Source organism: Fibroporia radiculosa (genome assembly GCF_000313525.1).
Source record: "Fibroporia radiculosa TFFH 294 genomic supercontigs, scaffold117, whole genome shotgun sequence".
NCBI lineage: Eukaryota > Fungi > Basidiomycota > Agaricomycetes > Polyporales > Fibroporiaceae > Fibroporia > Fibroporia radiculosa.
Window position 1 is genome coordinate 11958 of NW_012133175.1, and position 15617 is coordinate 27574.

Sequence of the window (15617 nt, forward strand, 5' to 3'; positions counted from 1 at the left end):
ATTGAATAGATTTCGTGTATCCGTCCGACGCTGACATGCGCACGATGTCGGCAGCCCAAACTCGCGCAGATTTGGCTGACGAGGGAATAGTAAGACCTCCGGAGGAGCCGTAGACGACTGGGTACACCAGGAGAGCCGCGAGCACCGCCTCCGGGCAGGCAAGCGCCGGGGCTGGTGGCGCGTGCCGCCTGAGCCGCCACGCGTTTTGCGCGTTGCGACGGAAGCGCTCAAAAGGCGGATCGCAGTGGTCAAAGGCGCAGGCCCATTCTCGTCTGTCTCTCCCAGCACGCCCGGCCCCTTCGTCACCCAGCAGCCCCGCACTGGCCCGCTGCATTTCTCAGAGACAGAACACTTGGCCAGGCAGTTTCATTTATTTTCGACGGCTGCAGTGGCCGACGCCCAGATTGTTCCGACCCGATCCACCCTCGCTAGCGGATAAGAGGCGAGCCACAACACGAGGTCCTCCTCTCTCTTTTCACGACCTCCTCCACGTCCAGCGCGACGGCGGCGACGACGACGACCATGACTCCATCCCCGGCCGTCTCCCCCCTCTTCGTCCTCCGCATCGTCTCCCCCGCTCTCGTCCTCCTCTCCTCCCTCTCCGTCATCTTCACTCGCCCCGCCCCTCCACAATCGCCTTCCCCCATCACCTCCGTCGTCGTCGCCTCCCGTGCTCCTCGTCGCGCCCTTATCCTCTCTCTGCTTTCTCTCTCGGCTCTCACCTTCCTCCTCGATGGCCTCACCTTTGTCGTATACACCGTCTTCCGCGAGTCCTGGCCCAAACTCACAGGCATCGAGATTAACGCCGTCCTCGGTCTCGCAGCGTACGCCGGTTTGGCGGCCCTGGGGGCCTGGAAAGACGTCCAGGGCGTCGACGTCTGGTCCCTACGCAGACTCAAGACCACGTTTACCGTCGCCCTCGCGCTGGACATCGCCCAAGTCGTCCTCGTCGGCCGCTCTCTCACAAGTGCATCTCCACTTTTCTCCGCCCACCACAACATGCTGACCTGCCACACTAGAACCGCTTTCCGCTGATGTATTACTACACTTTTCCTTCCCCGCGTTCCGCGTCCTCCTCCTCGTGCCCCTTCTCGGCGCGCTGCTCTTCCCGCGCGTCGCGTACGTCCCCGTGCACGCCGACGACAGCGTCGCCCCCGCAGAGACCAGCCTCCTTCTCCCCCCAGAGGAGGGCGCCGCGCCGTCCACAGGCCTCTCCCCGGTCTCCGCGGAGATGAGCAAGTATGGCACCTTCCGCCCCTCCGTGCGCTCGCTGCATCCCTCTGGCCCGACCACCCGCACCCACACGCCCGTCCCCTCCACTCTCCAGGGCTCGACTGCGAAGGGCAAGGTGAGTGTCCTGGGCCCGTGCTGTGCGCACAACGCGATGCTGATCTCGCTCGTAGGACTCCAAGGAAGATATCGTGCTCGACCCGTCGTGGAGCGAAATCATCGCTCGCCTCCGTCGCATTGCGCCCTATCTCTGGCCCGGCAAGAGCTATGGCCTCCAGATCCTCGCAGTACGTGTTTTCATGCGGGCCTTTACGCATCTCTGCTGACGCCGAGTCGCGCAGCTGCTGTGCATCATCGTCGTAGTCGTCGGCCGTCTCGTGAACATCATGGTGCCCTTCGTGTTCGCGGAGCTCGTGCATATGTTCGAGGAGGGAGTGTACGCGTCTACGCTGTGGGTGTACCTTTTCGTGTATGTCGGCCTTAGGTTCCTCCAGTCTAGCGGTGGCCTCGCCGCCCTGCGCGAGGTGCGTCGCTATATGCCCTCGTGTGGGCTCGCACAACTGATCAGTGTCCGTGCAGACGCTTTGGGCACCCGTCATGCAGTACTCGGATCGCGGTACGTGGTCACGGGGGCGCCGTCAGTGCGCGTATATTGACTAGATGCATGCAGAAATGTCACAGCTGTCGTTTGACCACCTGCTGAACCTCTCATTTGCGTTCCATCTCCGCCGCAAGACGGGCGAGATCCTCCGCATCCTCGATCGCGGCGCCGCTGTCAACAGGGCTTTCGAGGTGGGCTTGTCCTATACGTCTATGCCATGTTATGGGTTTACTGACATCGAGGATAGCTTCTTTTGTTCAATGTTGTACCCACGTTTATAGACATTGGTCTCGCACTGATTCTGTTCTGCATCTACTTTGAGTGGACCCTCACACTGGTCGTTTTCTTCGTCATGACTGCTTACAGTGCGCATCCTTGCACAACTACGAATCTCCTGGGCTCCTTTCTGACGATTTTGTGCCATAGTTTCGGCAAGTGTCATTCTTACAAGGTGGCGCACTCGCCTGCGGAGGAAGATGGTCGACCGCGACGTGGTGGGTCGCCCTTGACTGGTTCGTTTGCGAGGTGGGGTCTCAGTTTATTTACAGGTTACGCGCGGAATCCACACCGACTGTCTCCTTAATTACGAGACGGTCAAGTACTTCTGCGGCGAGCAGCACGAGGCTGAGCGGTATCGCGACGCCATCTGCCAGTACCAGGCTTTGGAGTACAAGGTCATCGGTATGTATACCTATCTGCTTCGATTATTGCAGATACACGATTGAACTGCTCACAGTGTCTTTGAACCTCCTTAACCTGGTGCAAAATTTCATTTTAGTGCGTGATACCTATTCATGGCAGAGACGATGTGCTTACCTTGTTGCAGATGTTGGGTCTTCTCATCGGATCCATGATTGTCGCGATGCGTGTGACGAGGGGCCAATCAAAGCCATATCATTTCGTCTTCTTCGTGACTTACCTTGCTCAGGTCTGTTGCAGCTAATTGACCCCCGATGGACTTGATTGGCTGACCCGCCATGCGTTCCAGCTGTATATTCCTTTGAACATGCTCGGGACAATCTACCGCTCCATTAACCAAACCCTCGTGGACACCGAGAAGCTCCTGAAGCTCCTTGGCGAGCCGACGGACGTAAACGATAAGCCCAACGCACCGGATCTTGTCGTGCAGGACGGAACGATCGAGTTTGGTTGGTGATTTTCCGGTTTCATGTACTGCGCGGCGCTGAGGCATCATCCCAGAGAACGTCAGCTTCTCGTACGACGAGCGTGTACCTGCGTTGAGCAACATCTCCTTCAAGGTGCCCAAGGGCTCGTCTGTCGCGTTGGTCGGGGAGTCGGGTGCGGGCAAGTCGACGATTCTCCGTCTGCTCTACCGGTTCTATGATCTGAAGGAGGGCGACGGACGGATCTTGATTGATGGCCAGGATATCCGCGATGTGACCCAGGCAAGTCTGAGGAAGGCAATTGGTGTCGTCCCCCAGGATTCGGTGCTCTTCAACGCGAGCATTTCGTACAATATCGGGTGCGTGCCGCAGTCACATGTGCTTGTTCAACGTTGACCGACAGGGCATACGGCTAGTTATGGCAAGTTTGGTGCGTCTGCAGAGGAGATCGAGGCGGCCGCGAAGGCTGCGCAGATGCACGAGCGGATTATGAGCTTCCCAGACGGGTACGAGACCAAGGTTGGCGAGCGCGGCGTGCGGCTGAGTGGGGGCGAGAAGCAGAGGGTCGCCATCGCACGGACGCTCCTGAAGAACCCCCCGGTCCTGCTGCTCGACGAGGCTACCAGGTAAGCTTTGCGCCCTCGTAGTTGTGGCGTGTCTCACGTGTTGCAGCGCGCTGGACACTGCCACCGAGAAAGACATCCAGAACGCCCTGCAGCACCTGGTCCAGGGCCGGTCGTCTCTGTCGATCGCGCACCGTCTTTCTGTACGTCCCCTCGCTACGTCGTTCTGGGCTATTTATACGATTACTGACGGGGATTGGACGCAGACGATCGCGTCTGCTGACTTGTGGGTTGCTGCTTACGTGTGAATGTCGGGGATTTTTGACTGACGGGGGGGTTGACAGGATCCTGGTGCTGAAGGACGGGCAGATCGCAGAGCAAGGCACGCACGCCGAGTTGCTGGCGCTAGGCGGAGTGTTTGCGAACATGTGGGCGGCGCAGGTGCAGGGCCTGGAAGACGCGGCGTCTTCGCATTCTCACCAGAAGGAAGCGGTGTCCGGCTACTCTGTTGAGCAGGAGCCATCGAAGGAGACGGACAGTGCGATGGAGGGTGTTATCGCTGCAGATGAGGGCACTGATACCGCTGTGGGTGCGATGGCGGAGGCAGAGATGCTCGCCGAAGACGCAGCTGAGGCGGCGGAGACGGTGGGCGAGACGGCTCCAGGCAGGGATGGCGCTCAAGACTCGCCGGCCTCGGAACCGGCCTCGGCGCCGGCACAGGCCGAATCTCCCGCGGAGGCGCCGGTCGCGTTCCCCTCGTCTGACCCTGAGGCTGAGCAGACCCCAGAGCCCCAGCCGTTCCCCACTGCCAGCGCCGGTGCTGCTCCCCCCCTGGCGTTCCCCAGCTCGGACAGCCCTGCCCCCATCGCGTTCCCCGGCTCTGGCGACGATGCCGCCTCGACGCGGGCCATGTCCGTCCCCGAGGGCTCGCAGACGCCCCAGGCAGCGGGCGTGACGTTCCAGGACACGCAGACGCCGCCGCGGGCGGGCACGCCCAGCACGCCGGATCCGGACGGGAAGCGGCGGCGGACGCTGTCGACGCAGGGCATCCAGCGGCTCGCGCGGCGGATGTCGGTGTCGCGGCGCCAGGACTCGGCGTCGTCGATCCCCAAGATGGCGGGTGCGTTCATCTCTGGGCTGAAGCGCGAGGCGACGAGCGCGTCGAAGGACGACGGCAGCACGAAGGACGCCGTGCGCGACAGCCCCACGGCGAGCGTGTCGAGCGATATTGGGAAGGCGAAGAGCAAGAAGGACAAGAAGGACAAGAGGAAGAGTGGAGTCTAGGCGGCGGCGAGGAGCCCGCCTGGGATATGACGAATTTGTTTACGACTTTGGATGAGCGGGTATCCGTAGTAATGGCTGTTTCTGTTCCACATCTGCATGCATCTATCACCACCGAATGTGTTTGTTTTTTTCTCTACTTTTTACATGTTAGCTGCAATTACATACACACGACAGAGCGGACGGCGGCTGCCCTCGCCCCAAAAACGGTGCCGGGGCTCGGATCTGCCAAGGACGGGTCTAGAGTCACGAGAAGATGCGAAAGTTAGAGTTTAGATCCGGAGTTTGAAACGCGCGGGACGGCATAAAAGGGCGCGCTCGACGGGCGCTCTCTCTCCATCCCCCTCTCCTCGCGCCCTCAGGATCCCAGCTTGTGTGTTCGTCGTCCGGGTTTCGGTTTCTTCAATATCGCTTCCAAGGTTTCGACAGGTCCCTACTGTATTAACATATCTGAATCGGTTCCGTCATGTCTGCAAAAGTTTATGTTGGGTCAGTTGTCGTTGCCTGTCGTGCCCCTCGCATGCCGCTCTCTTCCCTTGTATGTTAGAGAGCGCGACTGATCGCGTTCTGTGTCTCTTGTAGCAACTTGAGTTGGAATACTACCGATGATTCCCTCCGCCAAGTCAGTCTGATTCTTCTGCGCGGCGCCGGGCCCCTCCTGCGCGCCGCGCTCTGTTACTGTTACTTGACCGTGTCTGATCTCGTGCTTCCGCGAATTGTTTGTGTTTAGGCGTTCTCCGCGTATGGCAACATCCTCGATGTGCGCGTCTCATCCCTCTGCATCTGAGATCTCGGACCGCGCTTGGCTACCCCGCGGCGTGTCGTCGGAAGATGTAAAGATGTGTTTAGATCTCCTCATGCTGATCTGTATTTGTCCAGTCCATCGTGATGCGCGATCGTGACACCGGCCGTTCTCGCGGCTTCGGGTTCGTTACGTACAGCTCCGGCATGGAGGCCCAGTCTGCCATCACCAACCTCAACGAGCAGGAGCTTGATGGAAGGCGCATCAAGGTCAACCTTGCCAACGCTCGCGGCAGCGGTGGTGGAGGCGGAGGCGGAGGTTTGTCATGACCTTTTGAGATTTGAAAATTTTCGTGAAACTTTGTTCGGCAGGCTACGGCGGTAACTCCGGTGGAGGCTATGGCGGTGGAGGCTACTCCGGTAAGCAATTGTTTTCAGTTTTTCAGCTCGCGGCATGCGGCTAACACTGTATGCAGGTGGAGGCGGCTACAACGGTGGGTTTGCGTCCGGCGGTGGTTACGACCAAGGTTGCCAACTAGCGGCTGTTGGTCTTTGTGCTCATTGCTGACTGTTTTGTTTGTCTAGGTGGAGGTGGATACGGTGGCCAGCAGCAGGGTGGCTACGGTGGCGGAGGTTACGGTGGAGGTTACAGCGGTGGAGGCTACGGTGGTGCTCCCGCGTACTAAGCTTGTCTATGGTGCGATCTTTCATCGTTCTCGTGATATATAATTTGCTCATGCCCGCTTTTCAGCAGACAGCGTTCCCCTTCCCATGCGTCTCGTTTCCATGCCTGTCTCTTCGATGACTCCCTCCGTGTAGCATTTCGTGTTCCTTTTCTTGCCGACTCACTCATCCACATCATTCCTTTGCCATGTCCCTCGTTTAAAACATGTCTGGTAGCACTCGTCGTTTTCGTCGTGGCCCGTTTCTGTGACGCGCTTTCGGTCTCCCCACAATCCGGCTTGTACTTGTACGATTCTTCTCATCGCGCAGTTCCTGTCTTTCGTATCTGCTACCACGTCCCGCCGCTCTTCCCCCTCGCCTCCGCCTCGGTTTTGGTCCGTTCCCACACAGCGTGGTGTGGGTGGGTGTGTCTTCTCGTTTACTGCTTGTTGCTTGTCATCTGTATCAAAAACACGATTCGCACGTTGCGCTCGATTCTTGAATGTTTATACGTATGTTTGAATGGTTGGGCGTGTCTGTGAGGGTATCGAGCTGCGAGTTTCAATGTTGGGAGGGAGCTTGCCAAGGTCTTGACGTGTTTAGGCACTTTTGTTTAGTATATGCATCGTGACTAGGGCTGCGCAATTGTGTTCGTTTGTTGCTCGCTTGTTTGCTGGGATACCAAATAGAACTGAATTCCCAGCAATTGTAGGCTTATACCCCACCGTTCTGACTTTTGAACTCTGCTGCAAAGCTGCTCGTTCGTTCAGACATTTTTTCTTCTTCATTTTAGTGCTCAGAATCTCCCTTTTGGAAAACATTCACAAAATGGTAAGGTAAGATCATGTGCCAAGTCCGACTGGTGGCATGCAAGTCTAAGTACAGTTTGGCAATGTATTGGACATCAAGCAGAATCTGAAATGTATATGTATGCTCTTTTTGGCATCTTAGCAAGCGAGCGAGCAACGAATGAACGCGGTTGAGTAGCCCTAGTAAGCTTTGGTTTATCTAGTTTCACCAGTTCTACTCAGTAGCCCATCTTGCTCCTAGTCGAACTCCACGCCAATGGCTCACCGCGCCCTCGAGTGTGGTGACATCCTCGAGGAGATATTTTCCTACATACATTTCGATGGACCTGCATATGGTCGCATTGGTTTTGGCGAGAGAGAGATCTGCAAGCGGACTCTGAAGAGTGCGACACTCGTCAACAAGACGTTCTCAAATCATGCTCTAAACATTTTCTGGCGGGAGATCCGCTCAGAGGCCGTTGCTCTCAGCGTTTTGCCCGCTCTAAAATTCAAGCTCGTCGACATCCAATATCCTAAACGCGCGGGAGTGCCATCGTTCTTGGAGGCCCAGGAATGGACATACGTGCGTATTCCGTGCCGCCCGTGCTCCGCGTTCTCCTCACACGACGGACAGGTCCTCGACGGTGGTATCAGCGCGGCTGATCTGGACCGCTTTCGCCAGTACGCTGGCCGTGTGCGCTCCGTCTGGATAGTGGACGAAGAGACACAGCCGGACATTCGCTTCCCCGTCATCCAGCGCCTCACCGCGCAGCTCGGCGGTCCCCTCTTCCCAAACCTCACTCACTTGAAATGGAATGCGAAGAATGTGCTCTCACTCAGCGCGAACACGGGCCGCATCTTGCTGTGTATGGCGGGTCTGCATCTTCAGACTTTGGCGCTGTGGCCCCCGTTGTGGCTCTCTGAAACCGACGCCAGTCGGTTCTTTCTCCAGCTGTCGGGTCTCGCACCAGCTCTTGCTCTGGGATCGCCCCAGATTCAGGAGATTGAGATGGACAACGTGGATTGGCATAACAGGCATGATATATACCAGACCTGGGACCCCCTGTGTGCGGCCCAATTCATCGGCGCCTTCAAGCTTCTCGAGAAGGTCCACGTCGACGTGCATTACATGAATGACGAGGTCCTCGACGCACTTTTATCACTGCCTCGTCTTGCTCACCTGCGACTTTGTACGAACTGTGATTGGGATAGTCATACCGCTCTGTCGGATGGAACGCATGGATGCTTCCGTTCTTTGCACACGCTGGACATCAACTCGACGCACAGTGTGGCGACGAGTCTCGTCCAGAGGTGCGAGTGGCCTGCACTCCGTGTGCTTCATGCAGCCATCTGGAAGACTCTCCCAAGTGTTAGAGTCCGTCGGACGGACTATGATGTTTCACCCCCTCTGTGCTACATAGTCGCGTTTTTCGAAGTCGTTGCCGCCACGCTCTCACCGCTGCTGGATGAATTGCAAGTGTCGGGCCATGTCGGCTGCACAATCCCGCTGGCGCATTTTTCGATCTCCCCCCTCCGCCCCATGCATCTGCTGCGTTTCATCGAATTGGACTTTCTATCGCCTTCTGCCTGCGTTGGACTCCACGACATTGCCCTCAATTGGCCAGACCTTGAGACGTTCAGGATTCACATGGAAAGCCAGCTGAAGCACAGCTCTCTGCAGATCCTCCTCGACGTGGCGTCTGCCTGTCCTCGCCTGAGAGTGGTCGCCCTGAACGCTTTTGCGCTCCCTCTGGGACCCCATCTGGACCTGCACGGCCTGGTATCGCATGACTTGGAGAGGATTGAGGTATCTAATTTGGAGTGGAATAATTCACCGAACAATAAGGTTGGGCTTTTGGCGACTCAGGTTGAATCTGTCTTCCAGAAACTGGACCTAGAGGAAATGATGCGGTGGGCGCTGGGACGCAGTCCGATGGAAAGGACAGACTGGTTGGCGTTGCTGAGGGAAATGAACCGCATTCGACAGACAAAGACCTCGCTCGAGCAGGCAATGTCGGACGATGGGGCCTTCGCAAGTGTATGAGGCCTGGAGCTCCCGCGAGCAAAGACGGCGCATTCAGCGCTGGGCATCCATAGTCCACCAGTCCAGATTCAGTGGCTTATTTCTTCCACTCCGGCTACGACGATATTCTTCATGAGGTCTTTCAGCACCTCTCGTGCGTTTCTAGCTCTCTCCTGCAAGCTGCGTTCGACGCACGTTTGCCACTCGAACCTCAGATATTGCCCGCAGTATCTTTGGCAGGAGATTCCATCTGCACGCATTGCACTCAATGATCTGCCTTCCTCCAAGGCTACCTATGGACCCATCCTCAGTCCAGATCCGCTGACAGCACCGACCAGAGCCCGGATACTGAACGCAAACTATGGATACACTATATGCGCATATCCTGTTTGAGCTTGATTGATATTCAGTGCATGCTAAAGTCCGTCTTGAGCCAGTCCATTGCGTGAGAGCCTGCGCCCGATAAGCTGGATAGCTAGATTCCGTCAATTCGCCTATTTTGGACCAGCGACGGATGCAGTGGTGAAAATCTGGCCGAGGTCTTGCCATGCATGGACCGTGACACTACTCTACCTCTGGCTCTGGCGCTTCTCCTCCAGCTTGCAACAAGGCAGATTTGAGCGATGCTGACGCAGGCTCTCTGGTCGTCCCGCGATCGGCATCTTCTCCGCGCCATCGACGTACACAGCCCCAATGACCGACTCTGTTCCTGCGCTGACTTGCGCGAGACTGTCCTCACCTAACTAAAGCTTGAGGACTTTCGCATTGTCAACACCAGTATGACTAGCCTGCATGAAGGCCCACAGGTGTTGCTTGAGCTAGCGTCCACATGCCAGCAGCTGCACTTTGTCGATTTGCCCGTGATGAGGCTCATATCTGCTTTCGAGCTCAAGACGCATGATTTGTTCGCGTCGTTGCTCGGCTTGAAGCACGTCTACTTCGAGAGATTGGAGGAGGAAGTACAGACTCGAGATGACTTGATGCGGCAGCTAGCAATAAGTTCGAGTCTGAGTTTTCGAACCTGCAGCTTGGCGAATCGTGCGCACTTGGGAAAACGCCATCGCAGTGGAATTGGAGAATGATATTAGAGGAAATGAGGTTGGTTCTGCGCTGAGACACAACCGCTAGTTGACGCTCGGCGGCGGGCAGTGGTAGAAAATGTACTCAACAGCGGAAGATCATCTGAATGGCACTCTCTCCATCCAGATTCCGCCACCGTTCCAGATGCGGTCTTGTCTCTTGTATGGAAAATTTTTTGAACAAAGAATCGATGACAAGTCGGCATACACGCAATGCATGGGGCCGCAGAGGGTGTTTTAGATGCCCATCGCCACTCCTTTTGCACGACTACTGCACTCTCCGACTGCGCTGTGGCCACAAGAAACACAAAAAGTCAATCAGCTTTGCGATGTATAGATCTTCGACACGCTGGACCCGTACAATTCCTGCTCCATTTCCAACAGCAATTCACATTGCCCTCGGATGTGACGATGTCCTCGAAGAGATATTTTCCCATCTCCGCTTTGACTATTCTCTATTTTCTAATCGCAATAGAGTGCTCTTTCCGCAGACTCTCAAGAGTTCTGCACTCGTCAATAGAATATTCTCACATCACGCGCTCAACATCCTTTGGCAAAAGATCCCCTTGGAGTGCACCATTCTCAACGTTTTGCCTATTTTTAAAGCTAAAGTTATTGATATCAAATATTCTGAAGGCACAGCAGTGCCAGAACACTGGGATGACAAGGAATCGACATACGTATGGATTTCATGCTACTCGCGCTCCGCGTCCTCACATGACCAGCAACTCATCGATGGTGAAATTCGCGCCCATGATTCGGACCGCTTGCGTCAGTACTCTAATCGTGTGCGCCATGTCTGCATAAATGAAGATGAAGAAGCATAGCCGAGAATTCGCTTCCCCATCATCCAGCGTCTTGTCACCCATCTCGGAAGACCTCTGTTTACCAATGTCACCGACTTGATTTGGGATGCCAGGAATGTGTTATCATTGCATGAAAACGTGGACCGAGTCTTGCTGTGCGTGGCGAGCCCAAATCTTCGGACCTTATTATTGACTCCTCCGCGTCTCTCTGAAGCCATCAATGATCTGTTCAATCAACAGCTATTGAGTGTCATGCTAGTGTTCGCTGCGGGGTCTCCAGAAGATCGAGTTGGCCGGTTTGTGTTGGCATGGCGAAGAAGACAAAACATGGGATCCTATGTACGCGGTCCAGTTTATCGACGGATTCAAGCATCTCAAAACAGTTAAGATGGAGATAGATTGCATAGATGACCTGGTCCTCAGCGCACTTTAAGCAATACCCCACCTTGCTAATCTTCATATACTACGAATACGGACTGGGGCGATTATAACGATCTGTCGCATGAAACGAGTGGGTGCTTTGGCTCTTTGGAGACACTAGATATTCGCTCGACGCACAGTGTGGCGGCTTCTCTCATGCAAAACTGCAAATGGCCTGCACTCCGCTCACTTCAAATGGCGTTCTGGGACTCAACCTACGAATATTCCGATCCATGCGGCGGATGTGTGTTCCTTGAATACGTTGCCGCTGCAATCTCATATTTGTTGAACGACCTGGACGTGTCTGAGAGTTGTGATTGCAATACCCCCCTGACACAATGTTTATCCCCCCTTCGCTCCTTCCATCATCTACGCTCCATTTCATTAGCGGTTCCATTGCGTTCTACTACGTGCACTGGACTCCACGACATTGCTCTCAGTTGGCCAAACCTCGAAATATTCAAGATTACTGAAAGCTGGGACCAGCCAATACATGACTCGCCACAGGTCCTGCTCGAGATGGCGTCTACCTGTCCCCACCCACGAGAGGTATACCTACAGTCTTTGGGACCTCTACCTAGCCCCCATCTTGACCTGCATGGGCTTTCAGCGCATAACTTGCAGGATATTACTATCTCTTATTTGGAGCGTGATAGCTCGCCGAGTGATAATATCGGACTTCTGGCGGCTCAGATTGAATCAATCTTCCCAAAACTGAAGCTGGAGAACATGCTGCGTGTTGCATGGGGACAGTGGATGGCTTTGTTGAATGAAATGAATCGTATTCGACAAGTGAGGACCTCTCCCAACCATAAAGCGTCGAATGAGGTCTCGGTAAGTGTATGAAGTCTGGAGTATCCACGAAACGAGACGGTGCGTCTAATGCTCGACACTTCAGCGCTCAGCACCTGCATTTTATCATTCAGTCCGTCCTTAGTGATATCCACTCAGTCTCTCATGGTGCTTCGATCGCGATACTATTCTTAATGAGGCCCTCCGGCATCTCTCGTACACTCTTCGCCATACTCAAGATTGATCGGTGGACGCAGGAGCGTCATGACGCTGTCTACATCAGGAATGCCAGATTTTGCCTCGGACCGCTCTGCTCTCAGTGTTTCTTCCTTATCTTCGTAACAGTCTGTTGATGTCGCCTTTTAGATGAGTAATGTATATACATGTTCCCAAGCAGATCTTGTGCTCGCTGCTGGATTTCTATGTCGTAATGTTGTCTGTGTGCGCTGGACGGCCTTGCTTATACGTTGCTGACATGGACGAGGTCGCTGTGAAGGGTGGGTGAGAAATGATGGGATGTCCTTTCGTCCGATCTGCCAGATAGCGATCTGCCAGGTATGCAAGTGCAGAAGCGTGGATGAGATACTCCTGTGCATGGTAGGTGCATTCCTCAGCCGGCTCATCGCTCAAGTCCCATCACACCATGCATTCAAACGTATTAGGGGGTGCCTTGTTAAGCCGCCTGTATCTATGTATCTACAAGGTTGCTTGACAGACAAACAGCAATGGGGCACTCATGGCGTGCCAGACGATTCTTCCATAATTTGTGTGTGTTCTGCCACAGACACAACTGACACTGTCCAGCTATGCGCGTGCTTGAGTGGCGGCGGAGACATGGGCCCCATACTCCCGCGCATGAAGTGCGCAGCTGAGTTTTACTCACTCGCACTTGGTGCACTCCGCACCACAGATTCCCCCAGTACGAGCTGGAATTGCATTTCGTAACTCTGACGATACACTAATAGAATGTCAACATCATGAGCTTACTCTCCCCCTCCCGCAGAGTACACCAACCACGGTCAGATGTCACTAATCAATAGATCTCATTCAACCTCCACATGCCGTGCCTGACTGCGTTCCAGTTAATCGCCTCGCTCTCCTCTGCCGCACGAGCGATCAGCTTGTCTTCAAAGACTCGGGAACGAAGCTCGTCCTCGAAACCACGCGCAAAGACAGGGTCCTCGCGCTTGATGTGTTCGCCGATGATCCCACCGACGGTGTGCCCAATCTTGTTCCAGTTGAGGGCCTCACTGCCTGCAGGCACCGCGCGACGCACTTCTGAAACGTCGCGCCCGTAAATGGAGCGGGGGTCAAACAGGAGGTGCGATGCCCAGGTGGGTTTCTCAAACCTGCGCTCGAGCACGTCAAGGGCGCCACCATTGGTGCGGGCGGAATTCTGGTTGATCTCGGGCCTGTGGGGTGGTACAGGATGAGATCTATATCCCTTGGGAGGAAGAAATACGGCGTACCTTGGATTCGGGAGCCCGAGGACAGACACAGCGAACAGGACGATGATGGCGACGGGAGCAATGAGGAAGGAACGCATGTTGGCAGACGGTTGTTTGATGTAGGAATTGGTGTATAGTATAGGATGTGGTCGTGAAAAGGCGTGGACAGGACAGTGTCGTGAAGGTGAATGCAATGAAGAGCAACGAGGCTAAGAGCGCATGAGACAGGATCAGATCGTGAAATGCGATGCAGACTTACTAGCCAGTACCTGTGCTTGAAATGCTTGAGCTCAAAGATGAACGAGGGCTGGGAGCTGAGGATGAACGAGAGAACAAGTACCCTTTTATACGTTTTTTCAGCGTCCCAGAATGCGGTGATCAGAAGCGTTCGTCTCAGATGTCAGTTTGACATAATCCAGCAACTGTGTGGCATTTGGACACCGTTATCATATTGAGCTACGCTGACCCGGACTGTCATCAGGACGCGATGCAGTGTTTTGTCTCTTGCTCCTCCGCGATGCCCGAGGGGGCTCTTGGGCATTGATACGAACCTAAGTGCATAGTGTCACTAGGGTGAAGCGAACAAAAACTACAGCCATACATTACTCAGACGCCCATCTCACGCCGAGTCTCGAGTCTCGAGTTCCGAGATCGTATAAGAGTTGGGTTCCCTCTATATCAGCAGGTGACATAGCATAATGAGCAACACGAGTTGGGGGTGGAGAACCCCATTACTAGTTTCCACGCAATTTGAATCCGCGAGCGACTTGGCAAAACGCGCGGAGACCACTGGCGGTTGTAGATGCATTGGAATCAGGTGCAGATGCACAGAAGACCAGATGCAAAAATTGATATATCAATCTGTCAATTATTGCCACTTGTTTCGCGACTAGTGACGCGCTTTTTTCTGCTGCACAGCGTCAAGCGGCGTTCACTGAACCTCAACTTTGTCAATGCGTGAGCAAAATGTCTTTACGATATTAAGCTCAGAAAACTGGGGGCGTACCAGATGCGGCTTGGTCTCTGAGTTGAACTCATGGGTGCACGATGAATACACGTTGAAGACCATGGTCGGACGAGGAGGAAAATATATTAGCAAAGTCGGGTGAAGACGTGAAGGCCAAATGCAATAACGATAGCCACTATCTTGGGCGGGAATATTTCATCTTGCGAAGATATCGGATCTTGGGTAAAGGCTTGTCGAAAGAAAGTGCGGCCGGGGCGCCGAGGGTTTCCTACGCCGTCAGGGTTCAGCGATTATGGTCCGTTGCGTAGCTGTAGGCTGCAAAGCGGTGATAAATTCAGGGTCCGAATGTCGCCTGTCGGATGAGAACAAGGACTGCAAACACAGACAGGTCAGGGAGGGCGCCGCGAAGTCGTTGGCGGTCCAGTGTCGAATCCGACTCTCCTCTTCCTTCTCCTTTACACGCCCTCACACACACCGACACTGACGTCTTCGCCCCCCAACCAGCTCACACCCATCCCTGCTGGCGAACTCAAGCAGCCCCACGGTGGCTGGCTCTTTTCGTCCATTTAAGCTTGGAACGACTCGATTGTGTGCCGGACGCATGTCGCGGTCATGTTCAGCCGTAGTACCCTGTGATCTGTGGATATCTATAATCAACATGTCTGCCTAAACATGAACACAGACTAAGCTCAGTGATACGCAACTTGAAGAAGTCCTTCAAGTTAATGGCATCACCAAAGGCTCTGAATTCTCATCCGGACTCCTTCAGCGCCACGCAACTTACAGATATTCCTCATAGACCTCTCATGAAACTACAGCGCCATCGAAATGGCGGTCGCAGGAGGGGACACCAGCGTGTACGGTCGATCGAGAAAGGCGGAGGCGAAAACAACATCGCTTGTCATAATATTTGAACACAATAACTTGAGTCGGTCGTTTGGCTTAGGCCGGAACCTTTTCATGTGCGAACAGCAGAAACATGAGGAGCTAGAAGATGATATAGATGGGGAGTGCGCAAGAGAGAGCGGCGAGAGGTTCAAGTCAACCATCAACATTCGAAGCTTGACAGTCTTCAGCGTCAATATTTATTT

General features: G+C 54.7%; 4 protein-coding genes across 4 annotated transcripts; 3 read left to right on the forward strand and 1 right to left on the reverse strand.

Annotated features, from left to right (window-relative positions):
* Positions 1 to 522: 522 nt before the first annotated feature.
* FIBRA_00343 (uncharacterized protein) lies at positions 523 to 4802 on the forward strand (the record flags this gene model as incomplete). Its single annotated transcript, XM_012322241.1, has 16 exons — positions 523 to 967; positions 1020 to 1348; positions 1404 to 1517; positions 1572 to 1754; positions 1810 to 1846; positions 1901 to 2022; positions 2079 to 2196; positions 2258 to 2325; positions 2380 to 2512; positions 2568 to 2608; positions 2658 to 2759; positions 2820 to 2979; positions 3032 to 3314; positions 3372 to 3581; positions 3628 to 3804; positions 3863 to 4802. 16 exons carry the CDS (start codon positions 523 to 525, stop codon positions 4800 to 4802), a joined length of 3462 nt encoding a protein of 1153 aa, XP_012177631.1.
* Positions 4803 to 5265: 463 nt separating this feature from the next.
* On the forward strand, positions 5266 to 6226 carry FIBRA_00344 (uncharacterized protein; the record flags this gene model as incomplete). The annotated part of the gene is made up of 6 exons (XM_012322242.1): positions 5266 to 5288; positions 5530 to 5632; positions 5679 to 5859; positions 5913 to 5960; positions 6017 to 6067; positions 6126 to 6226. 6 exons carry the CDS (start codon positions 5266 to 5268, stop codon positions 6224 to 6226), a joined length of 507 nt encoding a protein of 168 aa, XP_012177632.1.
* A 1042-nt stretch (positions 6227 to 7268) lies between these two features.
* On the forward strand, positions 7269 to 9035 carry FIBRA_00345 (uncharacterized protein; the record flags this gene model as incomplete). The annotated part of the gene is made up of 1 exon (XM_012322243.1): positions 7269 to 9035. The coding sequence occupies one exon, from the start codon at positions 7269 to 7271 to the stop codon at positions 9033 to 9035; it is 1767 nt and encodes a 588-aa protein (XP_012177633.1).
* A 4109-nt stretch (positions 9036 to 13144) lies between these two features.
* FIBRA_00346 (uncharacterized protein) lies at positions 13145 to 13657 on the reverse strand (the record flags this gene model as incomplete). The annotated part of the gene is made up of 2 exons (XM_012322244.1): positions 13145 to 13523; positions 13581 to 13657. 2 exons carry the CDS (start codon positions 13655 to 13657, stop codon positions 13145 to 13147), a joined length of 456 nt encoding a protein of 151 aa, XP_012177634.1.
* Positions 13658 to 15617: the final 1960 nt, after the last annotated feature.